This window comes from Erinaceus europaeus, unplaced genomic scaffold, assembly GCF_950295315.1.
Source record: "Erinaceus europaeus unplaced genomic scaffold, mEriEur2.1 scaffold_930, whole genome shotgun sequence".
Classification (NCBI taxonomy): Eukaryota; Metazoa; Chordata; class Mammalia; order Eulipotyphla; family Erinaceidae; genus Erinaceus; species Erinaceus europaeus.
The window spans coordinates 5124-21858 of NW_026647752.1; the positions used below are offsets into that span (position 1 = coordinate 5124).

Here is a 16735-nt window from a genome sequence, read left to right on the forward strand (position 1 = left end):
CTAGTGGCATTGTGCTCAGGATACAGGGTAGTCCTGCTGATACAGTGCTGGCCAGGCCTGGATGGGGGTGTGTGGTAAGGGGACTAGTGGCATTGTGCTCAGGATACAGGGTAGTCCTGCTGATACAGTGCTGGCCAGGCCTGGATGGCGGTGTGTGGTAAGGGGACTAGTGGCATTGTGCTCAGGATACAGGGTAGTCCTGCTGATACAGTGCTGGCCAGGCCTGGATGGGGCTCTGTGGTAAGGGGACTAGTGGCATTGTGCTCAGGATACAGGGTAGTCCTGCTGATACAGTGCTGGCCAGGCCTGGATGGGGGTGTGTGGTAAGGGGACTAGTGGCATTGTGCTCAGGATACAGGGTAGTCCTGCTGATACAGTGCTGGCCAGGCCTGGATGGGGGTGTGTGGTAAGGGGACTAGTGGCATTGTGCTCAGGATACAGGGTAGTCCTGCTGATACAGTGCTGGCCAGGCCTGGATGGGGCTCTGTGGTAAGGGGACTAGTGGCATTGTGCTCAGGATATAGCTATTCCTCTTCTGGTGTGGTCTGTCTTGGACGTTGTGTTGTAGAAGGCTCTTCAACCTCACTTCCATTTGCTAGGATTTTTTTCCAGTAGTGTCTTATGAGGGAAAGCACAATCAGGAGTAATGTTTATCACCCCCCGATGATGTCACTCACCACTGCCCATCCTGTATGAAACTCAGACATCTGCCTCACTGGTCGCGTTCAGACGGCCATAGGAAATGACCCTGAGCAGACGCGTTCCACTGTGGAACCTACCTTTTCGTCCTCCTCTCTCCAAACCCACAGTTCTTCATGTCCACCCCATTGCTGACTTTCTGGACTTTCCCAGAACTCTGCTTATACCAGTTCTGCTGCCTAGAAATCCTTCTCTTCCTACTCAGCCTAGAAAAACCAGGACAGCCTTGTCAGACCACCAACTATCAGTTTCACATCTGACCAAGCCCCGGTTCACTGGGTTCATTCTCACACTTGACTTGTTTGCACACTGACCCGTCCCCAGAGCAGGAAACTCATCTGATTGACTCCTAGTTTAGAAGCTACTTGATGATTAAAAAAAAAAAATCAGGAATAGGAATTGAATGAACTTCCCAGTGTTCTGTAAATACTATTCCTATAGTGTGTAAGAATCTTTTGGAAGTTTTATTGAAGAGTTTTCAAGTACTCTGATCTTCAGTCCTCTTCCCTCCCTCCACTGCACCTACCAGATACCAGCTCAGAAAGCAGCTGTCTTACCTCCTGCAGATGAAGCAGCTTGGAGTCAGAGACACGGATAAATGCAGCCGAGAATGCGTCATGCTGCTGCTGCAAGTTTGGAGGAAGGAACTGGTAGTGAAACCCTCAAAGACCACTGCAGTTAGCAGAACCACCAAGGTTCCATCCAAGACGGACTTGGGTACAAAGTCTACCAGACACTCCGTGCTCAAGCAGATCTATGGTAAGTGCCTTCCTGGTCACTTTGTATATAGGTTACAAGCACCAGACTGTCACATCAGAATCTGAAGTGGGGTTGAATTCCTTTGGTTCAACTTCCATTCAGGTACTTTCTTGTTATTATTATTTTATTTGATAGAAAAGAGATATTGAGGGAGGGAAAGGTAGAGTGACATCTGCAGCACTGCATCGCCGCTCTTGAAATTTTCCTCTTGCAGGTGGGGGCCAGCGCTTGAAACTGGGTCCTTTGTGCATGGGTGTCCACGTAGGAACTTTTTTTTTTTTGCCTCCAGGTTTATCACTGGGGCTTGGTGAGAGCACTACGAATCCACTGCTCCTATAGTCCATCTCTTTTTCCATTTTACTGGATAGGACAGAGAAACTAAGATAAAGGGAGAGAGACAGACACCTGCAGACCTGCTGCACCACTTGTGAAGCGACCCTCCTGCAGGTGGGGAGCTGGGGGCTTGAACCAGTATCCTTGTTCCTCGTACGATGTGCACTTAACCCAGTGCACCACCGCCCAGCCCCCAGTAGGAACTTTCTTCCCCTGCCTCCAGACAAGAAGAGAATTCTCAGTATCGTATTTAGTGCCCTCCCTTCTAGCAATTCTGGATCGTGGGTACATGAGACATTCTTGCATCTTGCACCAGAGCTTCCTAGCCCAGATTTTTTGCAGGACTTCATGACTGAGTGCCTCAGCATTGCAAGCTCTCAAATCTGCTCCTTGGGCCTTCCCCTTACATTATTACCCTTTCTGGGACTCCAGACAGGCAGATAAGATCGGCCTCATTTTGGTGTTTTCTATGCTAAGTTATTACCAACTTAAGGCTGGGCAGGTAGCTTAATGTCTACCTAAGACTTTCACGCCTGAGACTCTGAGGTCCCAGGATCAATCTCCCACATCACTGGAAACCAGAGCTGAGCAGTGCTCTCATTAATGTCTTTCTTTTCCTCTTCATCAATAAACATTAAAAAAAACATTATAGGGAGTCGGGCTGTAGTGCAGTGGGCTAAGCACAGGTGGTGCAAAGCACAAGGACCGGGATAAGGATCCCGGTTCGAACCCCGGCTCCCCACCTGCAGGGGAGTCGCTTCACAGGCGGTGAAGCAGGTCTGCAGGTGTCTATCTTTCTCTCCTCCTCTCTGTCTTCCCCTCCTCTCCATTTCTCTCTGTCCTATCCAACAATGACAACAACAATAATAACTACAACAATAAAACAACAAGGGCAACAAAAGGGAATAAATAAATTAAAAAAAAAAACATTATAGAGTTGTCCATCTGTGGGATTGGAGAGAAGCAAACACCACAGTATATGCTAATTTGTCAAATTAACTAACGTAAATTAAAAATTCGTGAGTTCTGGGGAAAGCTCATCCAACAAGTCCTGGCTAATTCTTCAACAGAAAAGCTGGGCAAAAGCACCTTGTCAAAAATATTTATTTATTTCCCTTTTGTTGTCCTTATTGTTTTATTGTTGTAGTTTTTATTGATGTTGTTGTTGGATAGGACAGAGAGAAATGGAGCGAGGAGGGGAAGACAGAGAGGGGGAGAGGAAGACAGACACCTGCAGACCTGCTTCACCGCTTGTGAAGCGACTCCCCTGCTAGTGGGGAGCGGGGGGCTCAAACCGGGATCCTTAAGCCCCTCCTTGCGCTTTGCGCCACCTACACTTAACCCGCTGTGCTACCGCCCCACTCCCAAAAACACCTTTAAAAAAAGATTTGCAATCAATTTCAGGACTTCATTGTGAAATTATGTTTCCCAGTACCCAATTTATCTTGGCAGGTCAAACCTTTACCTCAAATTCAGAAATGCTCCGGGCTCCACCTGTAATCGGTCAGAGACATGATCACTGTTGCTTGATTTCAGGTGGTTCTCAAGAAGGAAAAGCCACTCACCCTACAAGATCTTCAAGAGCCCACTCTGTGCTGCGTCTCAGCTCAGGTAAGGCAGCAGCTGCCCGGCAAAGCAGTGAGAGCATTTCCTTTCATGCCACCCCCAAAGTAGACATCACTGAAAGAAGTAGCCACAAGTCTGTGATGGTGACCGGATTCCAAGTGTGTGTTTCTTACATGGGTGACTGGGGCAGCAGGGCTCTGTCTCTGTAGCTGGCGAGTGCTTTTCACCAAAGAGGCCAGTCAGCGAACACTCCCTTCAGTCTGGACATTTTGGCTGTCCTTTATCACCTAGATCCTTGTTTACATGAAGTGTGTGTGGGGGGGGGGAGGGGATGAAGACTCTCATTCCTCGAAGCAACCTTGAAAATTCTTGTTCTGTCTTGGCCTTTATATCTGCTTGCCCAGGGCGGGCGTAAGTCCTTTCACCGGACATTTTTCTTTTTTTTGCCTCCAGGGTTATCACTGGGCTCAGTGCCTGCACCACCAATCTACTGCTTCTGGAGGCTGTCCCCCCCCCTGTTTTGTGCCCTTGCTGTTTATTGTTGTTATTGCTGTCGTTGTTGATAGGACAGAGAGAAATCGAGAGAGGAGGGGAAGACAGTGGGAGAGAAAGACAGACACCTGCAGACCCGCTTTGCTTCAAGCCTGTGAAGTGACTCCCCAGCAGGTGCTGCGCCACGTGCACTTAACCCGTTGTGCTACCGCCCGGCCCCCAGGCACTTGCCTTTTCCAACACAATAAAGCAGTTGCTTAAAGGTCTGCAAAATAGCCCCCTCGGCCCAGGTTCAGAGCCCGGCCCCCCACTTCACTGAAGGTGCTGTGCTGCCCCCAGCCCATCTCTGCCTCTGTGACAGAAGCTAGTCAGTCAGGAGCAGTGACGCTCTGGACAAACACAAACACAACTGCTTATTTACAGCACGTCCAGCTTAGTCTCACCTGTGTCCTTTCGGTCATATACGAGCAGCTCAGGTCAGAAGCAACTCGAGAGTGTTTTACTCAAGGCCCCTTTGCTCACACTAGCACTGAAGCGAGTTGGCTGATAAGTTCAGTGCTGTCAACAGTTAATGCCAGACCACGGTTCTCACAGGTGGCTGTGACCGCACACCCTCCCCCAGCTGGTCGGCAGGTAGGAGCAGAGCGCAGCTGGGGAGGTGAGCGATGGCTGTCAGCATGAACTTTAGCGTCTTTTAGTTTTTCATGGGGAGAAAGCCCTGGAGGGAGGGGACAGAAATTACTGCCAAGGCTTTAATAAGGGTTTGACAGCTCATATAGAGCAGGCTGATCAGGCTGTGAGTGGGTAGGCTACTTAGGACAATGGGCCTGACTGCTCTCAAAGTCCCTAGCTGCACAGCCCAGACCGTGGTGCAGCAAGTAACGTACTGGACCTGCAAGCCCGAGGTACTGCGTTTGTTACCCAACACTACTCTGGCCGCACTCTCTCTTGTGGGGAAAAAAAAATGTTTTTCTGAATTTGAGTAGTTTTAAAGTTGGAACTGGCAAACATAACCACCAGTGTAGCATGCAGATAATCAAATATTACAGAGCATTTCTCATTTTGAGAAAAATTCAGGACCACACAAAATAAAATCAAAGTGCTTCACTAAAATTTTTCCCCTGCCCTCCCTCCCCCTTCCCCACCCCTCTAAAAACTTACAGTGCTGCAAAAGGTTTCAGTTAAGACAGAATAAGCGGGGGCTGGGAGTACAGTGGGCTAAACGCATAGTGTGAAGTGCAAGTACTGGGGTAAGGATCCCAGTTTGAGCCCCCAGCTCCCCACCTGCAGGGAAGTCACTTCACAAGCAGTGAAGCAGGTCTGCAGGTATCTATCTTTCTCTCCCCATCTTCTCCTCCTCTCTCCATTTCTCTCTGTCCTATCCAACAACAGCAATAACAGTAACAACAATGGCAACAAAATGGAAAAATTGACCTCCAGGAGCAGTGGATTCAAAAATAATTCTTACTGGTTTCTTAGAATTTCATCTGAAGAAAACAGATTGACCCAACATATAGTTACAGAGGCAAGAGAATGGCTACTGGCTAAAGAGAATATCTTCCTAACCCTTAGTTCAAGGCAATTTTTTCCTAACCCTAAGCTCAAGGCAACCCATGGTTTCATTACATCTACACTCCCAAGTGAAGCATGAACCACCGAATCAGACATGGGGTACTAGCTACAGTGCAGCCATATACTCTATTTTTAATTCCTTTTTACATTTTATTTAAATGAGAGAAAGATGTACAGAGACCAAGGCACTACTATGGTGGTTTTGGGGATTGAACCTGGAACCTTGGTCGCATGAAAGTCTTTATTTACTTATTTATTCCCTTTTGTTGCCCTTGTTTTATTATTGTAGTTTTTGTTGATGTCGTCGTTAGATAGGACAGAGAGAAATGGAGAGAGGAGGGGAAGACAGAGAGGGGGAGAGGAAGACAGACACCTGCAGACCTGCTTCACTGCCTGTGAAGCGACTCCCCTGCAGGTGGGGAGCCGGGGGGCTCAAACGGGGATCCTTATGTTGGTCCCTGCGCTTTGCGCCACCTGCGCTTAACCCGCTGCGCCACCAGCTGTATACAGATGTCTCCTCAGTCCCTTACACTTTATTTTGTAAAGAAAACATTTCTAGAAGTAAAATGGGCAAAGAGCATGAGCAAACAGCTGCCAAATGTGATTTCTGAACCCCAAAGTAGAGAGCATTCTCTTCACCTTCAATAAAAACTATAGTTTATTTTTCTGCTTTGAGAATTTCTTGGGGTTAATTACCTCAGTTTTGCTTCTGGTCTGTTAGCTTTAGCAAACTGGCTCAATTCACTCAAACACTGGCATTCCCAACGTCCAGTTTCAGGAGGCTCTGTTGGAGTATCACTACTCTAACAAAACGGCTGGCGCACATTACAGTGCACAAGGACGAGGGTTCGAGCCCTTGGTCCCCACCCGCAGGGGGGAAGATTTTATATATATATGTATATATTCAATCAGCCTTCTTAGACTTGGCAGTTCAACAGTTCCTGCTCTTTAACCTTCTAGAATCACCTTGCAAACCAGCACAAAGCATAGCACTGATCAGAAATTAATACTCTCCTAAATTTGGGAGACCATTATCTTTAAAAATAAAACTCATTTCAAGTGCAGCTTAGCAAAAAACAGTATGTATCTCCAGCTTGGGGAGTTGGTGGGGAAAGGAGACTCAGTGGTGCTGAATAGGACTTGAGTAAGGGAGGTCCCAGGTTTGGTCCCTGGCATGACTTAGCACTGCTGAACTCTGGCTTTCCCTCAGGGAAGGGCCTGTAGGAAACAACTGAAGACCTGCTATAATAAAGACAGCCAAAGCATGCTAGAGTTCTAAAACAGCATTTCACTCTAAAATAGCTTTGCTGAATAACAGTAATAAAACCAGAAGAGAAAGCAAGCCTTGTGCTCTAACTTGAAAACTCCTCGCCACTTTACACTCACTTCTGCCCCATTACTAGGAGCCATGCACAGCATTGGGCTCAGCAAGGTCTCTTAGTGCCTCGGAGGCTCACTAGTTCCTCCTGTCAGAGCTGAGCACATCACTAATGTGGCATCTGGTAAGTGTAGTTTCAGGGTCACAAAAATGTCTAAAAATATTCAAGTTTAGACATACAGTCCATCATTATTGAAGATTTTTTTTAACTACTTATAACTAGAGAGGGGGAGAGGGGGGAGAGAGAGACAGAGACCAGAGCACTACTCAGCTCCCGTTTATGGTGATGCTGGGGGTTGAACTTGGGACTTCAGACCCTTGGGGTTCTGAGTCCTTTGTGTAACTACTATGCTATCTTCCCATCCCTTAAGATTTTTAATAGTTTTGGGAACACAGACCTTTGGTGGTGGGAGTGTTGACAGAGGAAAAAAAGACTATACTGTAAACCATTAAACTCTCAATACAAAAAAAAAAAAAAAATTTTGTTACAGGAATTACTTTTTAAAAAGATTTTAATAGTTTTCAAACCCATTTCTGGAATGGACTATGGCAATGTGATTGGCACAGAAAGACTAAGGGAAAAGATACGTGTGCATGTGTTTGCACTTTGTTAGACCAAAAGACAAAGACCTCATACTGTTTATTTATCCCAGGTAGACTGAAGCCTTTGGTTCCAGTTCCAGCCCGCCCCAGCCCCACTCTCTAGTTAAGATTCTTTCCTTGAAGAGCCGTGCAGACCCTATCTGAGATGTGGAAATGTAGTAAGTCACCCTTTCTCAGCAACAGACTAGACATTATCTTAATTATTCCTGGTGACAATACAAGTCTAAACCCTTTTTTCTCACCAATAAGCTTTTCAGTGTCAAAATTAATAACCTGCATGTGTCTGGTGTTTTCTTTGTGGCAGTGAGGAACCTGAAGTGTATACACCTCCCTGAGAACAGTGGGCAGTCGAGGAGGTTTTCTTACAACCTGCACTCGGCTACTCAGCCAAAAAGCAAAGTAAGGCTTCGACTGCTGGAAGAAGACTGTGTCCGTGGAAGCTGGAACAGCTAGTTCTTACTCTTCTTCTGCAGACTGAGATCATCTGAAGCGCTACTATCGTTTGAATGGCCAGGTCGTTTTCGTTTGTTCTGTTACACAGACAGCACTATTCTGTAAATTACCTGGGCTGTGCTGAAAAGACCCAAGACCACGCCTAGCCGACTGCCTTCCCCTCAGTATGACTGAAAAGGAGAATGCATAATGGACACTGAAGTCCATGAGTATGAAAGGGTTGCTGGCTCCAGGGAAGAGTCTAAATGAGAGGAGCAGCCTGGCTGACAGCAGCTTTCCCTGTGCCTCTGCTTTTCTGGAATCGATCGTCACGCGTTTTACGGCTGATACCACAGTTTTTTGGACATCAGTTTCAACGCTTGACCAGAATCATGACCCGTATTTGGTTTGGGGGGGCCTGTATGGGCTACAGGCACACTGTTCATTTCTCACACTTTATACTTGCTTCTGAAGGCCTCGGGCTGCTGCCACTTCCGCCTTGGCACAGCTGAGCACCGGCAGCAGCGTGGAGGTGCCAAGGGATCGGCCATGAAGGTTTACGGACTTTCCTGCACAAGGCGCCAGCGGTTCAGGCCTTAACATCCCACTTGTGTTTCCTGCCTGACCTGCAGAGGTGAACAAGCTTGTTAAATGCCGTCTCTGCAGGCACTGCAGGCACGGGGGACTGCTGGCTCCGTAACAGTGTAACTCTTGAAAAATACCTGGTCTCCATAAAACCCAGTGGCTGGCTGGCGGGCGTCTTGGTTCTTTAAAAGGGCAAAGCTGTTAAGAATGCAGGCAGAAGGCACAGGCAGGAACATTTGGGCCACGAAGATTTGTAGGACAGCTTCCAGCCTCACTATCAGAGCTATGCAGCAGTCAAGTATGAATTACTCTTTGCTTATTATTTTCAAAGGATCAAATTAGTCATATATATTAATTTTGATGTATAAGTCACTACATATCTAGTAACGTGAAAAAACTTTTTTGCTTAATTTTTATTTCACTTTTCTTATTTTGATAGGACAAACACATTGAGGAGGGAGGGAGACAGCAAGACAACACCTACAAACCAGGTAGGGACTGAGGCCTTGAACCCAGGTCCTTATTGGTAAGGTGCGTTCAACCAAGTGCACCACCACAGGGCCCCTGCTAGTAACGTTTTAAGGATTACAATGAAATTGGTAGAAAATTATTTTGAAGGTAGTTCATCTGGATCAGGCCAAGCATCGTCTAGTGTGCACGAGAGAAAGGAAGCAATCTAGCACCGTCTTGAAATCCTGCCTCTGTAGAGAAGCTGTGGAACTCCTCTATACAGAGCTTCACGTTGAGAAACCGACTCCAGTGATGTTTACAGGCAATCAGCCATTCCCAAACTGGTTTCTGTCTGAATGAGGTCAAACAAAATACAGTGACATTTGTCAAGGTCGATCAACAAGCGTGAGCTAACATCTCGCTTGCTGAGTAGAAGGTGCCAGATGTGGAATGAAAAGACACCACCACCTGCAGCCCGCGCATCCTCTGGCAATCCAGGACGCCCGCCAGTCCGTGGACCAGTGGGGACTCCCCCAAGCATTATTTTCTTCATTGCAAAGGAAGGTTGGTAAACGACTTCTTTTAAAAAGTTCAGCTTTAATGACAAACATTTATTATGACACCAGTCTCTTCAAAATTAGAGGTGAATGGACACTTTCAAACAGGAGGTGCCACGGTGCTTCCTCAATACACCGCACGCAGTGTGCCCTGGCCCTGGGAGTGTCCGGTGATGTACACGTTGAAGCAGTAGTGCAAGTCTGAAAGCCACTGCTCCTGGGTGCCCCCACTCTTCAGTGTCTGTAGAGAGAATGAGACGTGGCTGACAGTCCCATCAAAGCTGCTGTGCGACCTGGCAGTGTTTTCCACATGCATCTAGAGCACCACAGGAAATGGTCTTGGGGATAGTGACTTTTTTTTTTTTTAAAGGATTTATTTGTTCATGAGAATGACAGGAGGAGAGAGAGAGAGAAAGAACCAGATATCGCTCTGGCACACGTGCTGCCGGACACTGAACTTGGGACCTCAAGGTTGAGAATCCAATGACTTATCCACTGCACAACCTCCCGGACCACAACAGTGACTTTTTTGTTTTAACCATCAATCTTTCCTGCACCACAGACCCCTCCTGCATTCTAGGATCTCACACCAACACAAGATAATTCTGTTGTGTTGTGACAGTTTCTGACTCTTCCTTCTGGAGATGAGCTGATTCTAGAAAAACTCAGAACAAGTGTCATATATGTGCTGTATTAATATTTTTCTATCAATTAACAATATCCCTTCAACCAAACACACTAGGAGTGCTAGACTAAAGCACAGGTGAACACACAGTTGACTAATATGCCCCGGCTAAATTTCCTCAGTGACAGCTACGGTTTGAGAACATGTCAGCTACAGTAAAAACTTTACCTTTTCCAACTGAGATTCCTGTCATCTTAGTACAGTTTGAGTAGCATCTTTGGATCAAAGACATCTCTTTTTTTATTTATTTTAACAAAAGCACTGCTCAGCTCTGGTGTATGGCGGTGTGGGGGATGGAACCAGGGACTTCACAGAGCACAACCATTATGCTGTACCCACCCATCAGACACCTGTCAGGTAGCCCAGGGGCCGGTGCCCAGGAACCCGGCCTGACCCGTGAGCCCCACTCACCGCGAAGTTCTTGATGATCTGCTGCACCAGCGCGGCGTTGGCCACCATGTGAGCGCGCAGGGGCGCGTGCTGCAGCAGCAGGCGGAGCAGCTGGCCCACCACAGGCAGCTCCTCAGGCCCAGCTCTGCTCACTCGCAGGCTCTGCAGCATCAGCCTCAGGACTCGCGGCAGCACAGCCAGGGTGGACACGCAGATGCCCCAGAGTTTATCCCTGCCGTCAGGAAGGAGAAAGGGAGTCAGCGAGGAGCAGGGGCAGAGACACACAGACCGTCAGTGGTGGGTACAGTGTGGAATTAGGTCCCTGTAAACTCACAAACCACTGCGATCAGTAATCATTGTCGTCAGTGAACTGTCAAAAACAAGGTGCCCTTTTCTAGTCACTAGGGTTTTTGCTGGGACTTTGAACTAGCATAATTCTACCACTCCCCATGGACCTTATTATTTTTTTAAAGTGGGGGGGGGGGGAGAGGAGGGAGAGGCAGGAGCGACACCACAGCCTGATGCACAGCTCCTTGAACTCCCTCTGCACAGTGTTCCCACGTGGTGGCCGGACGCCTCAAACCTGGATTCTCACACACGACAGTCCATTCTGCTGGGATAGTAATCTGCTCCTATTTTTTATATGTTTTCAGTTGCTGCCAGGGTTATTGCTGGGGCTACCAGAAGCCATTGTTGCCTTTTTCTTTCATTTTGATAGGACAGAGAGAAATCGAGACGAGGAGATAAGAGAGGGAGAGAGAGAGAGAAGGAACCACAGAACCAAAATAGATTTCAGAAAGTAGCCAGCAGGGCCAGGTGGTGGCGCACCTGGTTAAGTGCTCACATCACAGAAAGTAGCCAGCATAGGGTCTGTCACTATACAGCTGCTCACAGTGGGCTGAAGCTGAGTCCAAATGCCAGCAGCACACAGCACCCCCTCAGTATTTTTGCTAAACAAGAATCTGTTATGACAGGGGTGAAGTGAACTCACAGCTAACCTAGTCACATTCGGAGAGCCTATGGCCTCCAGATGCCACAGAACCAGTCCTTGTACTATTCTGACCGTGATCCCCGCTCCACAGACAGCAACCATATCAAAGGTGACTGCCAATTTACTGAGAAACCACTGACGCCCTCCTTTGAGTTTATTCTGTCCTAGCCAGATGCAGAAACAGGCTAGGACAGAATAGTCATGCACAGAGAATAAAGAATACAGACAAAGCTAGTAACGAGGCAAAGAAAGGCACTAAAGATTTAAAAAGAAAACCCAACATAATCAAGAAGAGAAAGAATAAAAGTACTTTGGGAGAGCCAGGAAGTGGCGCACCTGGTAAGCACAATAAAATGAGCAAGGACCCAGGTTCAAGCCCTGGGTCCCCACCTGCAGGGGAAAAGCTTCATGAGTGGTGAAATAGGGCTGCAGGTGTCTGTCTGTCTCACTCTGCTCTCAATTTCTGTCTCTACTCCACACCCCCAAACCCACCAGGGTACCTTGGTTCCTCCGGGATTAAAAACTCCTAGTCCTGCAACCCTGAAGCTACTCGTAAGTGGTCTGATATGCTAACTGTCTACGTGTGAAGGCTTGTGGACTCTACATCACAGCACATGTAAGCACGGTGAGAAGGAAAGCTTGCATTTCTGCCTTCACGTATCGTAACTAAAGAAAGCTGTCAGGTCAAACAGAAACGAGACTTGGGCAGCCCAAGAGACAGAAGCAGTAATATTGACAGCCCTGCCTAGGGCTCTCTAATGCTATGTCTGAGAGTGATTTTACCTGCACTATCTCAGTTATTTAATGGACAGAATTGGGTCTGATGCAACTGACCTTTCAGTTCAACATAAAGCAGTAATTCTAAGCGTTCAAAGGTATATACTTCAAAAACTAGTACTGATGCCAAGTTCAGTCTGTGGGTGCTGAGTAACTCCTGAGTAATCTCCTGGTTAATTCCAATCCAAAGGCGCCACGTATCCCTCCTGGTCTAAATGCAAAGGCAACGAGAGAGGGTGCTGGTGGTGGAAGAGAACGCAACCCAGGTTAAAAAACTAGAATAAACTTCCAAAACTTAAAACTCATAGAAACCCAAACCCAGTTACAGCATGAGCGGTGGGGTCCTGGAGCTGTGTTCTAAACAGCCAACAGCACATAAGTTGAGTTTTCTGGCTCCCAGCGTTAAGAAACAGGAAGCTAGAAATGTACCAGCTTAGCTAGAAGCCAGGGAAATAGTCTCCAAAAATCTTCTAAGATTTCTCACTAAAGATGTACCCAGGCAAAGGAAAGTTATACCGCCCCAACACTGAACGTAATCAGTGCAGGGAAGGCTGTCCGGAGCCTCGCCTGACCCCAGCCCCCGAGGGGAACATCGTCACCAGAAGAGAGGCCGGACTCAACAAAATAAACACCGGTAAGTCAGAGAGCCAAGAATGAGAGTCAAGTCGAAATCCAGAATGGATAAGATAGGTGAGGAAACAACTCAAGGAGGCTGTCAGAAGACACCCCAGCTGTGCAGACAGTCCCTGGCTTGCACATGGCCGGGTCTGAGCTCCGGCAGCACATGGAATGTCCTGTTACATGGGGTGGAGGAGTCTCTGAAGTTATGTTACCTTTCCCTCTGCCTCTCTCTGAAATAAAGGAAACAAAAGGCTCGGTCGGAGAGTCATAAAGTCATTCCTGAAATGCAGCACTGTGTGATGCACCAGTATAAGGGAACAAAAACCAGACACAAAACTAGCAAGGCCCCGTGAATAAGCCAAACGGGAGTGTCAAGAGTGAGGGGCCAGGGTGCTGCACAGCACCCAGCATCTGGCCTGCGTGTGTGACGTCAGAACAACACCCTGGGTCTTTACTGAAAACAGACACACAAAAGGACAGAATGAGAAGCTCCCTGTGTTGAAAGGACATTTCAGTCCTTCTAGGAGAGAAAGTAATAATAAACAAAAACGGTAACTCAGTGTTTCTCAGCTGAGAAGAACAAACATGGGTGTTCGGTTACAGCAGCACCGAACGCGGACCTGGTAAGCAGCCGAACTGCTGAGAAGCCTACACTAGGGCGCCCTGACTCAAATGGGTTAAGTCTGATTTCTGCAGCATTTGTGAAGGCAAATTCTCACTGTGTTTCGTGTGCGTTCTCAAACCAAACCTTCTCTAGCAAGAGCAGTAGTTGCCCAAAATGGAATTTTAAGTACCTATGAGTCCAATTGCCAGCACTTCAGTCTAGCAACTGAAGGTCACGCCAAGAGATGCACACGTCATTCCCAATCTGAGTGCAAGGCCAGTTTCGAAACTAGGCTTGAAACAGTCCAGAGCTATTATTAAATACGCTAACTCTGTTGAGACAGCCTCATGAAGACAAAGCAGGATGTTCCCCTATAAGAAACTATCTCCCTCTCAACTGCCTTTACTCAAAATGAGTAATAAAAATACTTTAAATGGGTAAACCGTGATACATTGTGTGCTGTAAAACTAACCAGCAGTACCACAGCCAGTTCACTCTGTTTGCGAATCAAGTCTCCCTGGAACGCATTCACCTGCCTATTATCTACTGTTACTTTCATCCTGCCAGTATTAAATAGTTGTGGCAAAAATCCTGTAATTAAAAAACCTAAAATATTTACTATTTACAGGAACTTTTTAAAATATCTTACAGAGTAACAAAGATAACTGGAATGCAAATTTGATTCACACAGATGACTCACAAATCATATTAAGAATCAAATCGCTAAATACAGCCTGAAACTTTCTGTGTAAATTTCACTTCAAAAAGACTTATCTTGGGTTGAGGAGATAGCTCAGACTGTTAGAGGGCACAGACTGGATCCCAGTACTGAGTAGTCCTCTTTCTCAAAACAAATGCATCTTTTTATTTTTATTTAAATAAAGTTTTTTTTTATATCTTTTCAATTTATTGGAATAGACACAGTCAGAAGTCAAGAGGGAAAGGGGTGGTAGAGAGGGAAAGACAGAGGTACCCGCAGCCCTGCTTTACCATTCACAAAGCTTCCCCCCTGAGGTGGGGACCAGTGGCTCAAACCTGGGTCCGTTTGCATTATGACATGTGCACTCAACCAGGTACGCCACCACCCAGCCCCACAAATGCATATTTTTTTAAAAGTACTTATTTTAATGATAAAGAGAATGTGAAAAAGAGAACCAGAGGATCATTCCAGCATATGCAGTGCCGAAAATGAATGCCAAACCTCAAGTATGAAGCCCCTCGTAATAGAAAAAAGTTTCAAAAAATATGAACGTGTGTGTGTGTGTGTGTGTGTGTGTGTGTGTGTGTGTGTGTGTGTGTGTGTGTGTGTGTGTGTCACAAAGACAAGAAAGTGATGAGGCCAAAGACAATCTCTAGGGGGTTACAGAAAAGAGAGAAAAACGAGGACTCATGGCCTATGTGTGACTTAATGTTTTATTCCTAAACCTGGAGGCTGCTTAGGTGGATGTTTTATACAACTAGTATATTTGATATATTTCATGGCGTTTAAACATTCAAAGAAAGACTTAAAGGCAAATGTCAAAATGTTAACAGGTGACAGAAGTACTTTTTATCTACATGCTCATCTGTAAAGAGTTTTAAAACCTGTAATATATTTTCAGCATGAGAATACAGTTTTAAAAGTAAAGTGAAATCTTCCAAGCTATCCCAGGAGTTTTAGTTTGGGTCTTATATAGGAATAGAAGAATTGACAAATTAAAACTATAGCACCTTAGAACAATTTCCTTAAACCCAAGAATTTAAAATTTCACTCTTACTAGTTCTAATGAAGCCCCAAAGAAAATACAAAAGCTTGTACTAATAAGCCCATTCATCTAAAGGTAGAATTTCTTCTTGCTAGAATTATAATAATGTTAACAAGGAAGGCTCTCAAGAAGCTTTATAAACGACGTCTAGCTTTTTAAATACTTAAGTAGCTTAAGAGGAGAAACAACTAAGAAAGGTTATAACAAAAAGGAGAATCATTAAAAACAGTAAAAATCTTAGGTCTGTATAAACTCTGAAGACAATTTTAAATAGCTCCAAAATCTAATCACCTTTCACCCCATTCTTTCTTTAATGGAGTGGGGGAAGACCGTAGAATAAGCCAGAAAGAAATTAAAAGTTAAGAGTCTACAAAAACGGTTACCTCTTTTTCAGATGCTCTGCTTCTCCTTTCTCTAAAGTAAGCAGAAAATAAAGAAGACTGTAGCAACAAGAAGCCAAAAATGGCAGCAGTGTCTCACTAGGTACACACGTATGATCCAGGAGCTTACAGATAACACCCAAAATACAGCCAGCTGTACTGTCGGGGATCACAGTCAACCCAACCTAAGCAGAGAAAAATGAGATTAATCACCTCTTCACAAGTCTCTCTGGTGACCCCACCAACCAGTTAAGTCTCACACCCCACTCGCTGAAAAGCTGCACATGCTGCATGATGTATGTCACCAGCAATACCATCGGGTCCTGTTTTCATTTGAGAATTCAACTTTCAAACTAAATCACTTTGAAGACACACGGATTCTACTATTATTCTCTGATGTTACAACTTCTGCTGCTGGTCAGAATCATTATTTAAAGGGTTTATTCATTCAGCGCCCCCAACCCCCCAAACTTGCTATCAGACTTATACCTAAGACCTTGCAATTCCTCTCCTGGGGATACTCATTACTCATTTTGGAAAATATTGTTACTAGGAGTGATCTCGCCCCAGGTAGTTAAATACACAAACCAGAGTTCCTTTTATAATGAACTTTCCTCTGCCATTTGATTGAGCTAGTTACTCAGACATGATGAGGGAAATAAAATTCTTTAATGAAGTTAAGATATTACTATACTTACCGTTTGACTGCTCCTATGTCCTAAAACCCAAATAGAAGTCACTATAGCATAGTAATTCATCTAGACTCTACCATGTGGACTATCGTTAGATGCAATCGAATTTACAGTATGTTTGCATGGTTTGAAGCTCCTAGGAACTACTGTTGAATAACCACAAAAGTGCGCAAAAGCTCTCCTGTCAAGCTGTCTGAGAATAGGAAGAAAGAAATATTGGGACTTCAAAACAGTACTCTCTTGCAGCTCAGTGGGAATAATATTAAGAGGAAAGGTGTCAATGTCCACAGAAATTACTGAAAGGAGTGATGGCCCAGCAGCTGTTGAAGCAGGTAAGGCATGAGGACTCTGAAGCACAAGGTCCAAATGTAACCTCCAGATCTTACATGCAGAGATGCTCTGGTTCTCTTCCATTAAAAAGTGA

General features: G+C 45.8%; 1 protein-coding gene and 1 long non-coding RNA gene across 4 annotated transcripts in view; one reads left to right on the plus strand and one right to left on the minus strand.

Moving 5' to 3' along the window:
- Window positions 1–942: 942 nt before the first annotated feature.
- LOC132536451 (uncharacterized) lies at window positions 943–8107 on the plus strand. The gene is made up of 3 exons (XR_009548022.1): window positions 943–1458; window positions 3328–3402; window positions 7707–8107. It is a non-coding gene; the product is annotated as an uncharacterized LOC132536451 (long non-coding RNA).
- Window positions 8108–8248: 141 nt separating this feature from the next.
- The window catches only part of TEX10 (testis expressed 10), a 33935-nt gene continuing 25448 nt past the window's right edge, over window positions 8249–16735 (minus strand). For 2 of the 3 annotated variants that reach the window (XM_060184351.1, XM_060184353.1), the window contains exons 11-13: window positions 15623–15804; window positions 10523–10733; window positions 8249–9667 (exon numbers count right to left, since the gene is read on the minus strand). In XM_060184351.1, the coding sequence (XP_060040334.1) occupies window positions 9554–9667; window positions 10523–10733; window positions 15623–15804 (507 nt within the window). In that variant the 3' untranslated portion in view covers window positions 8249–9553. Of the gene's footprint in view, window positions 9668–10522; window positions 10734–15622; window positions 15805–16735 lie in introns of those variants that run through there. The other variant, XM_060184352.1, reaches the window with a different exon arrangement.